The sequence below is a fragment of the Rhincodon typus genome, chromosome 4 (assembly GCF_021869965.1).
Source record: "Rhincodon typus isolate 14 chromosome 4, sRhiTyp1.1, whole genome shotgun sequence".
In the NCBI taxonomy this organism is placed as follows: domain Eukaryota; kingdom Metazoa; phylum Chordata; class Chondrichthyes; order Orectolobiformes; family Rhincodontidae; genus Rhincodon; species Rhincodon typus.
In genome coordinates, this window is record NC_063335.1 from 111,801,415 (window position 1) to 111,821,372 (window position 19,958).

At 42.5% G+C, this 19,958-nt stretch overlaps 1 protein-coding gene across 1 annotated transcript in view; it reads left to right on the plus strand.

Annotated features, from left to right (window-relative positions):
• Positions 1-19,958, plus strand: part of cdh7a (cadherin 7a) — a 131,712-nt gene that overhangs the window by 70,311 nt on the left and 41,443 nt on the right. Inside the window, exons 5-6 of the mRNA XM_048596199.1 lie at positions 17,335-17,588; positions 18,689-18,711. Of these exons, the coding sequence (XP_048452156.1) occupies positions 17,335-17,588; positions 18,689-18,711 (277 nt within the window). The remainder of the gene's footprint in view (positions 1-17,334; positions 17,589-18,688; positions 18,712-19,958) is intronic.

Consider the following 19,958-nt stretch of genomic DNA (forward strand, 5'->3'; position numbering starts at 1 on the left):
GTCAGCCTCTCTGCTCCTATGATGCTGCTTGGCCTGCTGTGTTCATCCAGCCCTGCACCTTGTTGTCTCTTGACAAGGAATATAGTTCTGTGTGCCATCAGGGATAGATGAGACATAATTGAGGAAATCTTCATTATTATAAAGAGAATTACTAAAATTAATCCAGGAAGATAGTTCTGTTTGATAAAAGGCTCATATTTGAGTGGAGACAATTTTAAAAAAATGGAACAGAAAATGAAGCAGGCCAAATATTTAAATGCACGTTTTCCTTGACTTTGACTCTAATTTAAAATCTCATTCTTGTTTTCAAATCTCTCCATGGTCTTTTTCTTTCTCTCTTTGTAATATCCTCCAGCCACACAACTCTCCGAGAGATTGCAGTCTCTCATTTTCTTGCCTTGTTTATCTCTGGTCTTAATTACTCAACCCGTGCTGCAGTCAAAAAACTCGACAGAATCCTGGATGAAGCAGTACACTTAATCAATATCCCATCCACAAGCTTAAATATTCCCTTCTTCCAACACAGACTCAGTGTGTCAGCAATGTGTACCGTCTCCAAGATGTACCACACTACAGCGACTCATCGGGTTGAAAGCACATTCTAAACCCACGATCTCTACAATCTAAAAGGACAAAGGGAGCAATAGCCCAGCAAGTGCTAGACAATGACCATCTCCAACAAAAGAGGATCTAACCACCACCTTTTGACATTCAAAGGCATTGCTATCACTGAATCCCCTACTTTTAACATCTCATGTCTCTGTAGAGAGAGAGCAGATGCTCCGAACCAGATAGCAGACAGCACAGCCATCTGGCCTGTTGTTCTTGGGTACAGAGAATGCTAGCTATTCTCCTAATTATACTGTCCCCTACCACCATTACATTTTGTCCTCACTTCTCCAGTTCAATACCTTCCTGCAGCATTGGCTCAGGTCCAGTCTCTCATCCAATTTGCACACCCTGCTGTTATCCACAGAAGCTCGAGCACCAGGTTAGCACAGTTGGTAGAACACAAGATGCTTAATAACAGGAGTGTGAGTTCAAACCACAGGGGTTATTAGGATTTGCTGAGGGTAGCATGGTGCCTCAGTGGATAACGCTGCTGCCTCACAGTGCCAGGGACTCAGGTTCAATTCCAGCCTTGGGTGACTGTTCTGTTTGCACATTATCCCTGTACCTATGTGGGTTTCTTCTGGGTGTTCTGGTTTCCCCCCATAGTCTGAAGATGTGCAGGTTCGGTGGATTAGCCATGCTAAATTGTCCATGGTGTGCAGGTTCAGTGGATTAGCCATGGGAAACTCAAGGTTACAGGGATAGAGTAGGGCAGTATTGCTGGGTCTGGGTGGGAAGCTCTTCGGAGGGTCGGTGCAGACCCGATGGGCCAAATGGCCTTTTTCCACACTGTAGGGATTCTGTAAGCTGTAAGAACCTTGAATCTGTTCGATAATTGCAAGGACTGAGGTTCTTCCATCTCTGCCTTCTTGATACCCAAGTCCATGTCACTCCTTCCTCTAACCATTGACCAAACCAGAAGACCCAATGATGTGAAGTGCCAATGCCTTCTGAAGGCAGCTCTTGATGGGAACCATGCTTTGAGCAAGACCTAGAGGTGTTTCTGTGTTTGTAATATTGCTGCAGAGATCGTCCCCCAACCTTACCAATGAATCAAAGCCTCTCTGTCTATCACAATGCCTTTGTTTCTATCTACAGTGACAGTTGATAGTGTACTTGTATTTCGATCCGTTCTATTAAGCGATCAGAGCAGACAGTTTATTCCCAGCACTGCAGCGGGAGAAACTACTCATCCTGATCGAATTAATAATAATTTTAATAACTCCAGCATTCAGTACAGGCACCTCTCACATCTGCTCTCAACAACAATCTTTTCAGTAGCCCATTGCCGTGTTGACATCATACTGAGAAGCGACATGGAGAAGCTTCGCTGCATAAAATGTCATTTGCAGAATGTAATCTGCCATATGGACAGAATTTGTTCACAGTAACAATGAGCTGGCAAAGGTTGAAGGGATACTGAAACTTCAAGCTAACTTACCTTCTGGAGAACTCCCAAGGAAAATAAATTTACAAGGACATGGCACTGAAATTACACATTCTTCTTAGGTGTCCAAACAATCACGGCAGATATGCCTTGGCCGATAAAGAATCCCTATAATTTGGAAGCCAGCCATTCACCCATCAAGTCCACACCATCCCTCCAAAGAACTTTCCACCCAAACCCACCCCATCCTTGTAACTATGCATTTCCCATGGCTAACCCACCTAGCTTGCACATCCCTGAACACTATGGGCAATTTAGCATGGCCAATCCACCTAACCTGCACATCTTTGGACTGTGGGAGGAAACCAGAGCATACAGAGGAAACCTACAGCACAGACACAAGGAGAACGTTCAAGCTCCATGCAGACAATGGCCTAAGGCTGGAATTGAACCCAGGTCTCTAGCACTGTGAGGCAGCAGCATTAACCACTGAGCCACCATACTGTTCATATCTATATTGATGGATTTGTAATGGAGTCACTATCAGAATAGCCATCAAATGCTCGGAAAGTTTTGCTCCACTGATTCTTGAGATGATTTTTTTTTTGCCTGATGAGGAAATGTTGAGCAGATTGGGCCTTTAGAGATTAGAAGAATGAGAGATGATTGTACTTGTATAAGATACTAAGGAGAGGGGTGAGTCAGGATAGATGCAGCGAGGGTGTTCCCTCATGTGGGGGCAATCTAGAATTAGACGATGCAATCTAAAAATGAGGAATCTCCCACTTAAAAGCTGAGCAGGAATTTCTGAGGCTGCAGTCAGGTCAGCCATGATCTTAATGAATGTTGGAACCAGCTGGAGGGACGAAATGTTCTCCTTCTGCTCCTAGCTCATAACTGCTGGGATCAACATGTTTTTAATCAGTAAGGGAATCAAGAGTTATGGAGGAAAGGCAGGAAAGTGGAGTTGAGGATTTTTCAGGTCAACTGTGATCTCATTGAGTCTCAGGGGAGCAGGAGTGGCCTGGGTGAGATGCTATTTGGAGAGTCGGTGCAGACTCAGTGGGTCGAATAGCTTCTACCTGCACTGTAGCGATTCTAAGATGACCATGAAATGGGTGTCAATTGTCTGGAAAAACCCACCTGCTTCACTAATCACCCTGGAAGGAAAGAAACTGCCATCCTTACCTGGTCTGGCCTCTGTATGAGTCCACAGCAATGTGGCTGACTCTTAATTGCCCTCTGGGCAACGACGAATGGGTAAAAATGCTGGCCTAGCCAGTGATGCCCACATCCTGCGAATGAATAATGGCAAATTGGCATGCGGTTGTTCACACTCCCTCATTATTAAAGGGTTTCATATTAATACCTATGTTATACATTCATCCCCACAAAAAAAAGGCAAATATCTCAACACTAGTTTTGGCTGGGGGGGTTGTGAGTTAATACACTGTGCATAGAATCCCTACAGCATGGAAACAGGCCACGGATAACCCATCTAGCCTGCACACTGCCAGTCCACCTAACCTGTATATCTTTGGACTGTGAAAGGAAACCCACGCAGACACAGGGAGAATGTACAAACTCCACACAGACAGAACATACAAACTCTACACAGATAGTTGCCCAAGGGTGGAATTGAACCTGGGACCCTGGCACTGTGAGGCCACTGTGCCACTTCTTGTTTTTCTTATGCAATAGATTGTGAAACACACACGAGTGCAGGTCAGACTGGATTGATCGGAGCCTCTATACCTGTCCCTCACTGTTGATACATCTGTGTGAATTGACTGAGGACAGGGGCAGCAGTGATGCACCTTTCAGTCAAATACCCCTAGTGTTGACAATCGTCAGCGATGAGTGGATATTTGGGGAGGCACTGACTATGCAGCAGCAAGCCAGAACCACTAATAGACAGGGAAAATGAGGAGAGGCATGGGGGAAGGTGGTGGGTGATCTGCAGAGATAATAGGCTTGACTTTGCCAGCTCCTGGCCACTGACCCAGAGTTGTTATTGTGGAGCCCCTCGGTTGTCGACTGCTGAGTGATCGGAAGTCGGGTCATGGATCATCGGACATCATTAGCCGTCTCTGGGAAGCAGATGGGAATGTCAGCAGGAGAAGCTGTCGGCCCAGATGGACTTGTCCACACGAAGAGTGACCTCTGTCATGCAGCAGGAGCTGATGTCACGGCAACATGAGAAGCTTGTGTCTGAAGACAGGTCCCCTGCCAGCCTGTGAAAGCCTGAGGTCAACTGAACGGCTGTTAGAGGGACAACCTGCAGCCTCCAAAAGCAACAGGTTCATTCAAAGCCTTTCCTACAGCACAGAAGTGAAATTAGAGGAAGGCAGGTGGATCAGGGGGACTTTAACAAACCCTGGATTTGAAGTAATCAGTGGCAAAGTGAGCAGGCCTTCAACTCTGGTGGAAGTGTGATGGACAATTCACCCACTCACAAGATGACGAGATCCGGGATCTGATCTGGGCATCTCCGACAGAATATTCCTTATTTTAACATGGTCGCTCCGCGTAGGAGAGTGATCGTACTCCAGCTTTTTGATTTTTGATTTTGATTTTATTGTCACATGTGTTTTACAGTGTGAATAAACAAAATATGGTGAAAAGCTTTTTGGCTTGTCGCCACGAAATGGCGCCGTTTTGAATAATTTAAGAATAAGGAAAAGAAAAGAAAGAAATAACTTGAAGGAACTCCATCAGCCATGAGGCAGATCATCACCATCAATGACACTTGCATGGCCATTCCCTTCTCCACCGTTTCATTCTCATCTATGTCAGACCCAACCAGCATCAAGATCACTGATTCCCAGGCACTGCCTTTGTTACTGGGCCAATTCTCCTCCCCTACCGCCTTGCCTCCATCTGCACTGGCCCAACCATTATCAGAGCCTTGTCTCCCACCGCTAGGCTCACCTCAATGTTGCCGTGATGTAGCTGTGAAGACTGTTTGGTCAGGCACACAGAGTAAAGGAGGCTAATCAGGAGGAGCACTCTAAAATTCTCTGGGTGAGCCAGGAGGGGAAAAGGAGGTGCCTTGCGCTCAGACCTCCAGGATGAGTAAACACCTGGAGAGTGTTATTGGTCTGCTACAGCATTGAAATAACAAAGAGTCAAATCAAACAACGCAAAGGAAAGATATAGGCCCAGGCTTTTATGAAGCTTGGTACCCAGCAAGGGCACATCCATCTCTGTCTCTAATTTTCAGATCCCCACTGGCAAATTCACCTGGATTGAACAGCTGGCCGATGGGATACAGTGGAAATTTAGAGAGGAGCCCACAGCCCAGAAACTGCATGAAGTCACTTTTTGGGATTGTCATGTAGGCCTCGAATGGTAGCCACATAACACGTGAAGGAAGGAATAATAGGAGCTTGTCTGAAGAGTACAGTGATAATCACAGGGAGTTTTAATCTACGTACAGACCAAAAATGTCAGTGGGGCAAAAGCAGCCTGATGGGAAAGCCATAGAAACGGAAACCAAGTGGACTATTTCTGCTCCTGTAAGTCTGTCTTTATGTTCATAATTTCTGCCAAAAAAGGGCCACTTGATAATGGGGCTAGCATTTGCCTTTCAGTGTGAAACTTTGAAATCACTTTGAGACTGCTGCAGGAAAACAACACTTCGACTCAAAACAATGGAGTTTTTAAGAATCTAATCCACGGGAGCAGATTTATCCATCTCTATTCGGGACACGGAAGTGAGAAGCATGCATTTATCTGTCATTTTATCCAACACAAAGATAGGCGGAGGGACAGATAGTGTTGAGGAAGCGGGAAGGCTGCAGAAGGACTTGGACAGGCTAGGAGAGTGGCAAAGAAGTGGCAGATGGAATACAATGTGGGCAAGTGTGAGGTTTGATAGGAAGAAAAGAGGTGTAGACTGTTTTCTAAATGGCGAGAGGCTTCAGAAATCTGAAGCACAAATGGATTTATGATCCTGAGTTCAAGATTCTCTTCAAGTTAATGTCCAGGTTCAGTTGGCAGTTAGGAAGGCAAATGCAATGTTAGCATTCATTTCAAGACAGCTAGAATACCAGAGCAGAGATGTACTGCTGAGGCTGTATAAGGCTCTAGTCTGACCACATTTGGCATATAGTGAGCAGTTTTGGGTCCTGTATCTAAGGAAGGATGTATTGGTGTTGAAGGGGTCCAGAGGAGGTTTAGATAGAAGATGCTGGGGATGAAGGACTTGTCATATGACCAGTAGTTAAGGTTTTTGGGTGTGTATTCAATGGAGTTTAGAAGGACATGGTGTGGGGGTGGGGGGTGGGGAGGTGGTTTGGGGTATGGATCTGATTGAATCTTACAGAATGCTGAGAGGCCTGGATAGAGTGGACATGGAGAAGATGTTTGTAATGGTCTTAATGATCTATTTTTGTTTTGATGCATCCTTAACTTCAAAGGACATTGTGAAAACATCTGGAGGCAGTACACAGCCTCCAATTAGATTGCTGCCTCAGATAAAATCAGCATCATTAGCAGACAGTTTTGACACTGCCCCCATAATAATAAAAGCACTAACTAAAACACAGTCTAAATTCACGCCATACAGCAGGACAGGTAAACGACTGCCACCAATGTTACGTATGAATACACTTCTATTCAGCAAACTCTCTGGAGAGAAATACGCATCAGGGTTTGGGTTGGCTGCGTGCCTCTAAGAATCACAATGTTTCTGGCCCTTTTATCAGACAAGAATGGAGTTACTCCACCCTCACTATAACTGCTTAACTCCTTTATGCTCCAATTTAGACTCCGCTGTAAATATATCCAGTTAGTTGTCAGCAGTGGCTCAGCTCGTATCGTTTTTATTCATTCAGGGGATGTGGACTTTGCTGGCTAAGCCCATCCCTAATTGCCCTGGAGAAGGTAGCGGTGAGCTGTCACCCTCAGGTTATTGTGGGTTCAAAGCCCACTGCAGGTTATGAGAAACAGAATCAGAGCAAATGCAGCACTCTCCAGGAAGCCATTATTCAGACGAAACACTTTTTCAAAGAACCACAGCAAAATCCTGGTCAATATTTAAAGTATCATGAAACAAGTTATTTGATCGTTACATGTATCCAACCTGCCAGAGCATCCCAAAGTCTTCTCTGGACATATCATCAGTAAACAGGTGGAAAAGGAGCGGTGAGAACAATTAAGGTCCAAAAGGTCAGATGAATATGTTCAAGCAGGGCCAGACCTGAACTATTAAATGACTACTTTGAATTTAACTTCACAAGAGGAACTTAGGAGCAGAAGTAGACCATTCAGCTCTCAGTCCTCCATTTCACCATTCAATACAAGTAGTGGTTGATCATTCACTTCAATGCCTTTTTCCACACCGTCTCTCTATCCCTTTACATCATTTTCATTTCAAAGTCTGTCAATTTCTACTTTAAACAAACGCAATGACCGAGTTTACACAGGATTCTATGGATAGATAATTCCAAAGATTACAAACTCCTGAGTAAAAGATTTTTCCTCCTCTTGGTCCGATGTAACTGCCCCCCTAGCTCTTGACTCCCCAACAAGGGACACATCTTACCTGTGTCTAGCCTTTCTATTTCCTCTGAATGTTTTGTATATTTCAATGAGATCTTTCTAGTTTTTCAAAGCACTGGAGAATACACACCCAGTTTCACAAGCTCTCTTTGTAGGACATGTTTATTGCACTCTCTCCGTGGTTGTGGAGGCAAATTTACAGAGGGTAGTGTTCCCATGTATCTGCTGCCCTTGTCCTTTCAAGTGGTAGTGGTTATGTGTTTGGAAGGATGCGGACAATTTGTCTTGTTGAACTTTAGCAATGCACATTGTAGGTGGTATACACTGCTGCTACTGTGCGTTGATGTTGGAGGGAGTGAATGTGATACCAGTCAAGCAGGCTGTTTTGTCCAGGATGGTATCAAGCTCCTTGAATGATGTTGGAGCTGTACTCAACCACGCAAATGCAGAGTATTCCATCGCATTCCTGACTTGTGAAGTCTGGAAGTGAATTATTCGCTGCAAGATTCCTAGTTTCTGACCTGCTCTTGTAGCCACAATATTTATATGGCTAGTCCATTTCAATTTCTGATCGACCAAACCCCTCATGATGTTGATAGTGGAGAATTCAGTGATGATAGTGTCATTGAAAATCAAGTGGTGATAATTAGATTCTCTGTAAGTAATTCAAGGGCTATTGGGAAAAGGCAGAAATTGGAGTTGAGAACAATCAGACCAGCCCACGCTCTTATTGACTGTTGGTGGAGAAGACTTGATGGACCAAATGACCTACATCTACACTTGTGTCCTATGGTATTAGAAAGAGGTCAAAGCTGTTGAAAAGTATACAGTGCCACATAAGAGACTTATGAGCAAAATGTAGCTGGTGGAATTAAAGGAACAATTTCGGTATTTGTGGGAGAGTCAATACCAGAGAGCATAATCTCAGAATAAGGGTCATAAGAACATAGGAACATTGGAAGATAGGAACATGAGTAGGCCATTCAGCTCCTCAAGCCCGTTCTACCGTTCAGTGGCTGATCTGTGGCCTAACTCCATATTCCTGCCTTTGACACATATACCTCGATATCTTTGTTTAACAAAAAAAATCTATCTTAGATTTAAAATTAACAACTGATCCAGTATCTACTGTCTACTGTCATTTATGGAAGAGTTCCAAGCCCCTATCATCCTTTGTGTGTAGAAGTGCTTCCTAACATCTCTCCTGAATGGTTTGGCCTTAATTCTCAGTCTATGCTCCCTAATTCTAGAAACCCCAACCGGTGGAAATAGTTTATCTATGTCTACCTTGTCCTTGCCTGTCACACATTTAAGTAAGTCAAAATACAGAAGGGAGATAAAGGGCTTGGTGTCGTGGTGCAATGAAAGCAATCTGTCTCTCAGTGTTGGCAAAACTAAAGAACTGATCATCACCTTCAGAGGGAAAGGAGGAGAACACGCCCCCATCTACATCAATTGAACTGACGTTGAGAGAGTGAAGAGCATCAAGTTCCTCAGAGTGAGGTTAACTGACAACCTGTCCTGGACTTCCCACGTAAATGCAACACTCAAGAAGGCACAACAACGCCTCTTCTTCCTCAGGCGGCTCAGGAAATTTGGCCTGTCCATAAGGTCCCTCACCAACTCCTACAGATGCACCATTGAAAGCATACTGTCCGGGTGCATAACGGCCTGGTATGGCAACTGCTCTGCCCAGGACCGTAAGAAACTACAGAAGGTGGTGTGCACAGCCCAGACCATCACGGAAGCCAACCTTCCATCCATGGTCTCTATTTACACAGCTCGCTGCCGCAGAAACATCATCAAAGACCAATTGCACCCCAGTAATGATCTCCTACAACCTCTTCCATCAGGCAGAAGATACAGAAGCCTGAACACACGCACCAGCAGGTTCAGGAACAGCTTCTTCCTGGCCGTTATCAGACTGTTGAATGGACTCTAGCCTCAAATAACATAACCTGCAATGTAACCTGTATGTTTCTAAGTCTTTTCGATCTGTACATCCTTTGCTTGCTGTGATCTGCCTGTACCACTCGTAAACAAAGCTTTTCACTGTATTTCGGTACACATGACAATAAATCAATCAATCAATCAATCAAGGAAGAATTTCTTCTCTCAGAGGGTAATGGATCTGTGGAGTTCTTTACAACAGAGGGCTGTGAGGTTAGGTCATTAAGTATATTCAAGGCTGAGATTTTTAATCCGTGAGGGAATAAGGGGTTATGGGGAAAAAGGCAGAAAGGTGGAGTTGAGGATTTTCAGATCTGCCATGATATCATTGAATGGCCGAGCAGACTTGATGGGCTGAATGTCTTACTTCTGCTCTGTTGTCTTATGGTCTCATGGAAACAAAATTCAGCGGCAGGAATCAGTGAATGATGGCTCATGCATCTAATTTTGGCCTGGAGGAAGGTTTGTTCTGGAGTTCTCCAGGTCTCATAATTGGAAACCTTGCTTTTCCTTTTATATACACATCTTGATGTTCAGTGAACAATTTTGAAGGTTGTGAACGATACAAGATTCGGAAGCATTGTATACTGTGAGGAGGATAATGTCAAACTTCAACTGAACAAAATGATTGTGAAATAACTTGACAAGTGATAGAGGGAGATGACTCAGTTTGTTTTCAGAAAAAAAAACGTGACAAACAATATAAAAGAATTGTTACAACTCTGAAGGAACTACAGGAACAGACGGACCAGAGTGTATATGTGCATAAGACATTGAAGGTGGCAGAACAGGTTTGAGAGAATGTTTACTAATGTGTGTGGGATCAACTAGAAGAACAAAAAGTTATTATGAATTCAGTTGCTGTTAGAATACAGCATTCAGTACTAGCTGTTGTACTTTATTCTTTAAAATTGGTGTCACATTATAGACAGGGTGGTTAAAAAGTAATTTGGCATGCTTGCCTTCATTGCTCAGTCCTTTGAGTGTAGGAGTTGGGAAGTCATGTTGAGGTCATACAGGACATTGGTGAGGCCTCTTCTGGACTACTGTGTCCAGTTCTGGTCGTCCTGTTATAGGAAGGAAATTATTAAACTGGAGAGGGTTCAGAGAAACAAAAATTGCCAGGATGTTTCTGGGAATCGAGGGTTTGCATTATAAAAATAGACTGGGACATTTTTCACCGGAGCGTAGGAAGTTGAGGTGTGACCTTATAGAAGTTTATAAAATTGTTAATGGCATAGATAAGGTGAATAGCAAAGGTCTTTTCCCTAGAGTGGGGTTGTTCAAAACCAGGAGGCATATTTTTAAGGTGAGAGGAGAAAGATTTAAGAAGGACATTAGGGGCAACTTTTTTATACAGGCAGTGGTTCATGTGTGGAATGAACTGCAAGAAGTAGCGGTGGATGCATGTACAATTGCAACAGTTAAAAGACATTTGGATATGTATATGAATAGGAGAGGTTTGGAGGGATATGGGCCAGCAGCAGACAACTGGGACTAGTTTAGTTTGGGAATGTGATCATAGTGCAGTAGTCGGACAGAAATGTCTGTTTCCATGTTATATTCTCTATGACTTATGAATCTAAGGATGTGAAGGCATTGGAGAGAGTGCACAAAAGATTTATGAGAAGGTTCCCAGAGATAAGGAAAGATCAATTGGAAAAGTTGGGCCTGGTTTCATTGGAGGTGAGAAAACTGAGAGGAGATTTGCATTCAGAATCATGAAGATTTTGGACAGAACAATACACCTTCTCTTGAAGGGATCTAGAATGAGAGGTCACAGATTTAAAGTCATTTGAGAGAAGAAAATGTGATATAAAAGAGTACTTTCTCACAACTGGAATGTATTGCCTAAAAGTGTGGTGGTGTCTGGCTCCGTTAAGGTATTCAGAAAGGTGCTATGAAAAGGAGCGATTCATGGTTCTGGGGAAAAGGCAGGGGGACAGAGTACTAGTACAGACACTATGGGCCGAATGCCCTCCTTCAGCACTGTAACAATTCTGTGAGAGATTGTTTTGATTTACCACAAGCTTCAGTCACTAATATAGCATTTACTGAAAGAACACTAGACATTTGAAAAGAAAACATTTGAACAGGTACATTGATAGGAAAGGTTTAGATGGATATGGGCTAAACAAAAGCAAATGGGACTAGTTCAGTTTAAGAAACCTGGTCGGCATGGACGAGTCGGGTCTGTTTCTGTGCTGTATGATTCTATGATTCCTATCAATGCCCACTGGCTTAACTTTTAATTTCCAGAAACCTTACTTCTCATGCACTATCTTATGGCAAAAGTGATATTTTTACTTCTTCAAATCGAATTGGTCTCTCACATTCTTTTCAACTACTTTGAGAAGCATCTGCCTCTTCAGTTCTGCTATCCCTCACATTGCACTTAGTCTCGTGTTCATCAATACTTCTATCTCTCTATCTTCTTTATTGTCACCTATAAATGCTTATGGAGCAGGTCACAATCGTTAGCCATAACAGTAGCTCTTCTTACTGTTGAAATGTGGCCTTGTTCCAAAAGGCACACTGGTTTTAACTTCTTCCATTATTAACATCCCTCTTTTAAAACACCGATCAAGCTTCATAGCTTTATTTTATTTATCAAACACCATTCCCATTTTCTCCAGCAAATTCACAGAAGTCTGATGAAGTCTTTTTGTGCCCATACCCTTATAGAATTAACTCACACACATTAATCATAGCAATCTTACCCTTATGTTAATTACTTAATAATGTTCACCTGAAAGAATCAAATAAACCTCTCATGCTTTCCCTACAAAAAACATTTCACACTTGAAATAACCCCACAGAGTCTGCTATCCCATCACCAAGTCACCCTTTATTACCATGTGGTGTCACTGGTCTGGCTTCCTCAGAGCCAGCTCTTAGAGTGAGCAGAGCCTCTGACACTCCTATTATATCTGTAAGCCAGGGCTCCCTGATTGGACCAGCTTAACAGCTCCAATCAGGGAACTCATATTTTGTGAAGTCCACCTGGCTGACCACATTGCAATCACGAGAATACTAAAATTATCTAAATTTCTTTAAGCCATTGTTACATTGATCTGAGTGAATGTAGTGTTTTCTGAAAGGATACAAAGTACATTTTAACTCGTTTCTCACTGAACTTAGGCATCAAGTAAATATGGTAAACTCCCCATTATCCATTCGCCTCCAAATCACTCACCATCCTGACTTTGAAATATTTCCCTATTCCTTCAGTGTCACTAGATCAAAATCCTGGAATTCCCTGCCGAGCAGAATTATAGATCTAGCTACAGCACTTGGACTGCAGTGTATGAATCTATAGGGTGAATTTATATTTGCAGATACATTTTATTTTGTTCACAAAGCACACAATCTATATAGATAGTCAGTCAATGTGACATTTTATAAATTCCTACTTTAGAAATAAAACCAGTCTGACTCCAAACTAAAACACAAGTAGATTCTAAACAAGGTTTCACACCTAATATGCATTGTCTGACCTAAAATGTCACCTCTTCTTTGCACTGATAAAACCTTTAGTTCTCTCAGGGCGGTGACTTAAAAGGAGTTTGGGGATTTACATACACATATTAATCAATTAAAACCTTCTAACTGATTAAAGATTTAACAGCATCTTAGGGTTGTTTAATACATCCTCAGCAGTGGTGTGACTCTTTGATATTTTATAAATCCTGTGTCTGGTACTGCCTCTCTCACTAACACCTGAAGAAGGACTGAGGCTCTGAAAGCTTGTGTTTTCAAATAAACCTGTTGGACTATAACCTGGCATCGTGTGACTTCTGACTGTGGTCCAAGAAGACAGCTCCACTGCCAGCTCCATAAGGGCAACTAGGGATGGGCAATAAATGCTGCCAGTCAGCAATGCCCACATCTTACAAATGAATAGAATGAAAACAGGCATGTGTGGCGATTGATGTGAGCTGGCTTTATGAATCTGCCAGTTGCATGACAAATACTCTGATAGAAACCCAATACCATACATTTGTTTTCATTGAATGAAAAGTATTAAATCTAAATGTGAAAAGGGCAGTACAATTTATTTGCTGGGTTCTGGAAACTCCACACATGAGTGAACATATGCACATCGGAACTTGGTGTGCTGAGTTTACATAGATTTTTTTTGAAGAAATTTTATAAAAATGGTAAATTTTCTTTGAACTTTTTTCCAGTTTCATGAGATTTCAGGATGCTTGGGTATTGGATAATTCAGAGTTTACTAAAATCAAAACCGGAAATCAAAGGAGACTCATTGTCATGTCTTTCCTGCAGTCCCTGTGTGTGGAATTGCAGCCTCTCTCTCTGTGTCCAGTTCAAATGTTCAGGACATTAAGCCCTGGAGCAAATTTGCGACGATATCACAGAGCTGCACCACACTGGGCAGAAATAGCACAGTGTGGACAGAGTGAGTTAGAGTTGGATTGGAAGAGTGAAGTGAGATAGAAAATAACTCAATAATGTAATAAGAAGATTACAGCCTGGCATTTATCTGATGACTATGTATTCTAGTAGTCAGCACTAGCAAATAATAAACAGAGTTCTAAAGAATGAAGACCGAAGATAGTCTTGAACTTTGATCAGTCTATCTTAATCCCAAATTCTTTGGTGTGGGCATAAAAACACATTGATAATTTACATCTCTTTTCCAAGTCTAGGATTTTATATTCAGTTACTCTATGAAATTACTGTTCAAGTTTTTACATTTTGTGTTCTTTTTCCTTTCAATGTTTCTTTTACATTTTCTTTCTTGAAATTCCAAATATATTTATCATCTGTAACTGAATCCCGCACAACTTTATCTGAATTAGTCATAGAATCACAGAATCATACAGCGCAGAAACAGACCCTTCGGTCCAACCAGTCCATGCCAACTATAATCCCAAACTAAACTAGTCCCACCTGCCTGCTCCTGGCCCATAACTGTCTAAACCTTTCCTATTCATGTACTTATTTAAGTGGCTTTTAAATGTTGTAACTGTGCCCGCGTCCACCACTTCCGCAGGAAGCTCATTCCACACATGAACCACCCTCTGTGTAAAGAATTTGCTCCTCGTGTCTTTTTTTTAAATCTCTCTTCACTCACTTTAAAAATATGCCCCTCCCAGTCTTGAAATCCCCCATCCTAGGGAAAAGACACCTACCATTAACCTGTCTATAACCGTCATGATTTTATAAACCTCTATAAGGTCACCTCTCAACCTTCTACGCTCTAGTGAAAAACGTCCTAGCCCATTTAGCCTTTCTTTATAACTCTATAGCTGGCAACATCCTGGTAAATCTCTTCTGAACCCTCATTAGCTTAATAATATCCTTCCTATAACAGGACAACCAGAATTCGACACAGGACTCGAGAAGAATTCTCACCAGTGTCCTCCTCATCATGACTTCCCGACTCCGATAATCAAAGCACTGAGCAATGAAAACAAGCGTACCAAATGCCTTTTTAACCTCCTTGGCTAAATAGTCTTTTATTTTGCCAAGATTCAGATCTTGTGCTAATGATTTGATCACTTGTGCCATGTAAGCACCTATTTTTGAATCAATTTCTGACTTCTCAGCCAGTACCTTCAAAGTAAAACTGATTAATTGTTGCCAAATACTCACAGTTACTCTTTTGAGAAATGTACCAGCAAAAATAGATGTAGCCATGTTAGCTTTACCATGAATACAACAAAATGAAGTGTGAAAGCTTGACCATTTAAACTCTGGAAAACACCAATGTGTTATTTCATTCTTGAATTTGAAGAAATGTGAACTCTGTGAATTCCTGTAAAGTGTCCATAAATTGAGATGATTTCTGCAGAGACCAATATCGTTCTGAAAGTTACTTGAAATTCTATTCATCAACTGAAAGGATCATATGTCAACATTTCAAATTTTAAGGCTTTTATCACAGAAATGACATAAAGGAACATGGAATAATCATTATTTTGTAGGCAATTTACTAGTGAGTTACGGAAAAGCAATCCCCAATGGCTTTTAGCACAATTGAAGATGTGCAATGTTGGTTATGTTCTACACTGTCCATTAAATAAACACTTCATTCACTCAAAACTAGTCCTAAACTATTGTCTACTCTCAATGACTTGCTACCGATATCCTTTTCCAGCCAAGTTCCATCTAATCCCAAAGCTGCTTTTCACTCTGGGCATATTTTAGAAATTACAGCCCAGGCTAGGTGAATCTTTCAGCCTCTTTTAAATCCTCATGAACTTAATCTCTTCAACCTTATTATGACTTCGCACCTATGTTCTGTACAGTTAACGTACATAAGGTCAACAATTTCTCTGCTTCATGTGCAGGACTAGCTGTCTCTATCTCCTTCTCTCTCTCCCTCTTTCTCTCTCTCTCCGTCTCTCTCTCTCTCTCTCCCTTGTGCACTCTCCCTCTCTCTCTCTGTCTCCTTTTCTCTCTCTCTCTCTATTTCTCTCATCTCTTTCAGATGGCGACAGACTAACCTGAATTTCAGGAATATCTCAGAAACATTGTAATCCAAAACTATAATGGCTTGTAATGGACTGGCCTTTAAAACCAATTTCCATGGCAAAGTGAATTACAAGAGCCTTGTATCCGGATAGTATTGCTAATTAGCTATCCTGTAAGCCCCAAATCCGTTTTATCATGGAAATGCATGAACAATTATGTACAATTGCATTCTGAGGAAGGGTCACCCGACCTGAAATGTTAACTCTGATATTTTTCTTCACAGATGCTGCCAGACCTGCTGAGCTTTTCCAGCAACTTCTGTTTTTGCAACAATTATGTACAATTATTTATACCACCTTGCATTCAGAACACCCACCTTTGAGACTGAGATTAACAGTTTACCCAGAGCCAGTATAACTGCCTTTTCGTTGTCTATGGGTGGGACATCTTGCATCTTCTTCTCAGTGGATAAGTTACCCCCTCCACCCCCACCCCAAGCACCTAGCCACCATGCTTGTTGTCAAACAAATTTCAAAGTGTGTTGCATAAGTTTCTGCTTTCCTTCATTTTGTGGGAAATTAAAGAGACACTTCGCACGCATGTCAATCTCAGAAGCTTTGTATTTGTAGTGCGATGCCATGGGATCTTATACATCCCTAACAGCACACAGTCAGAATCCTAGCTTAATGCCTCACTTAAAAGCTAGCCTGTCTAACAGTACAGGCCAGCCTCAGTACTGCGCTGTGGCCAGCCTGATGTTGTGTGCTTATTCTCTGCAACAGGATTCCATGCTGAACTCTGGAAAGTCAGTACTAGAGGAGAGAATTATCCAAAATGAACTGCAAACAACGCTCCATCTATTTGGTATATACTGCAATATTCCTGAGAATTGCTTTGGTTCAGTCAGTCTCTCCAACTCATTGCAAACAAAAAAACCGAAAAGCTCAGCAAGTCTTTAGTGTCCAAGGATACAACTTTCTTGACAGAATTTGCGCAATGACAGAATTCTGTCGCTGACTATAAAATGTTTTGGGGTATTTCTGGCAGTGATAAGGTTTCAGTGGGCTGACAATGCTCATATTGGAGATGACTATCAGACCCCATACATCTTATTCAGAAAACAGCGGGAGATAGATGCATTAAAAGAAAAATAAATTGCAGAGGGATACTGGAGGAACTGTAAATAAATCATTCATTTGGAACCTTATTTACTTGGGAGGTTGTCACTTCAGTGCAAATAGCAGGAGTAACAAAGATAGATGCTTGGAGCAATGGAGCGAGAGCAAGCTGAAAATACTCCTGCCATTTAATTAAACGATCCCATGTTAAAATGTCATCACCTGATGGATGCGACTTGCTCCTTTGTTTGCTTGTCATGCTCTTTAATGAACTGACATTGCGCCAAGTAAATATGTGTGCATTTTGTAATTGTTTCACAGGAGCTGGATTTTGAAAAAAAGTCAAGCTACACTCTGAAGATTGAAGTCACCAATAAAAACACCGACTTGAGGTTGCAGGCGCTGGGACCCTTCACGGACACTACCACCGTGAAGCTGGTGGTGGAGGACGTGGATGAGGCCCCAGAGTTCAACTCGCCTCTCTACAAGATGTCAGTCTCTGAGGCTGCGAGCGTCGACACAGACATCGGTACTGTGTCGGCACATGACCCCGACACAGCGAACAGCCCTGTCAGGTGAGAGTTCGCCAGCTCATTTACCCAGTGCACGGCAGCTCCACACCATTCCATGTCATCTGTCCACTTCATTGCCTTTGCAGAATCATACAGAAGAGGTCCCTTTGGCCCATCTGCCAAAACTGCTCTGCCACCTACAATCGACGCTAGATCAATTTAACTTTAAATCTGAAAGAGAGACATGCTTTTCTTAAGCAAAGTTATTAAGGGGTGTGGGCCAAGGTGGAGCTCAGCCACAGATCAGCTGTGAAGAAAGCCTAACCCTGCTCCTATGTACTTTCTTGCTGTAGACCCATTTGCCTTGAATATTATGACACTTCCAGTTTTTTTTTCCTTTATTCATTCACGGCATGAGGGCGTCGCTGGCTAGGCAGCACTTATTGCCCATCCCTAATTGCCCAGAGGGCAGTTAAGAGTCAACCACATTGCTGTGGGTCTGGATGTGCTCATCCATGTACTTTTTAAAGGTTGTGAGGTTACCCGAATCAACCACTCTCCCACTCATTGACTTCCATCCTCTGGGCGAAAAGATGTTCCCTCAAATTCCCTCTCAACCTCCAGTCTATCACCTGAAAAACATGAATTCTGAGGAAGGGTAACCGGACCTGAAACGTTAACTCTGATTATTTTTCTTCACAGATACTGCCAGACCTGCTGAGCTTTTCCAGCAACTTCAGTTTCTGTTCCTGATTTACTGCATCCTCAGTTCTTTTGGTTTTTACCTTAAAAACATGCCCCTTTTTCTTGACTCTTAAATTAAGGGAAATACCTGCTTTCTCTCCACCCTGTCCATGCCCCTCATAATCTTATACACCTCTACCAGGTCACCCCCTCAACCCTCCCTGCTCCAAAGAAAATAACCTGAGCTTATCCAGCCTCTCTTCATCGCTGCACTGCTCCATCCTGGTGAAAGAAACAAACAAAAACCGAAAGAACCGCGGATGCTGTGAACAAAAACAGAAGTTGCCGGAAAAGCTCAGCAGGTCTGGCAGCATCTGTGAAGAGAAAATCAGTGTTAACGTTACGGGTCTGGTGACCCTTCCTCGGAACTGGTAAATCTCCTCTGTATCCCCTCCAATGTAATCACCTCCTTCCAACAGTGTGGTGACCACAACTGCACACGGTAATCCAGGCATGGTCCAACCAAAGTCTTGTACAGCTCCAACACGATCTTCCTGATCTTGTACTGTGTGCTCTGACTGACAATTGTAACTTCTTAACTAGCCTCTTAACCTGCCCAGCCACCTTCTTGGGACAAGCACCCTAAGATCTCTTTGTTCTTCTGAGCTTCCTAATGTCCCACCATTTGTGAAGTGTGACTTCTGGCAGAAGATGGAGTGAATGTTGAGCATGGGGATGCGGTACTAAATGAGCAGGCTCCTCTGTCCTAGATGCCACAAGGTTCTTGACTGTTGTTGGAGCTACACTAATTCAGGGATTCTGACTGTTGCATTTCTACATTACAAAGATGTGCGCACTTCAAAAGTATTTCAAAAGGTGTAGTAATATCTGGTCTACTACTGGCGCCACATGCTGGTGAGGGTAGGAATAGGAGGATAGAGCAAGTGAATCCATGGCTGAGGAGCTGGTGCAGGGGGCAGGGATTCATATTTTTGCATCATTAAAATCTCTTTACGGGTATAAATGACCTGTAAAGGAGGGATGGGTTCCATCTGAATTGGAAAAGGATCAAAGTCCTTGTGGGGAGATTTGCTAGCGTTACTCAAGAGACTTTACACTAGTAAAGGGGGGAGTGGGTGGTTGGTTGGGAGAACCAAGGCAATAGTGAGAAAAACAAAAAGGCCAAGGCTGGTACAGTAGGTAACGGAACAAGTCGAGTAGTTAAGGCAGACAAGGGCTTGGCAGAGAACAAGGTAGGACTGATAAACTGCATTTACATCAATGCAAAAGGCAAACAAACTCAGAGCATGGTTGGGAACATGGGACTGGGATATCATAGCTATTACAGAAACGTGGCTCAGGGATGGACAGGACTCCCAGCTTAATGTTCCAGGATATAAATGCTACAGGAATGTTAGAAAGGGAGGCAAGAGAGGAGGGGGTGTGGTGTTTATGGTTTGGAATAACATTACGGCTGTACTTAGGGAGGATATTCCTGGGAATACGTCCAGTGAAGTTATCTGGGTGGAACTGAGAAATAAGAAAGGGATGATCACCTTGTTGGGATTATACTATAGACCTCTCAATAGTCGGCAGGAAATTGATATCGAAAAGAATAATAGAGTTATAATGGAAAGGGATTTTAATTTTCTGAACATAGACTGGGACAGCCATAGTGTTAAGGGCTTGGATGTGGAAGAATTTGTTAAATGCGTACAAGAAAACTTGCTTATCCAATACAACAAGGTG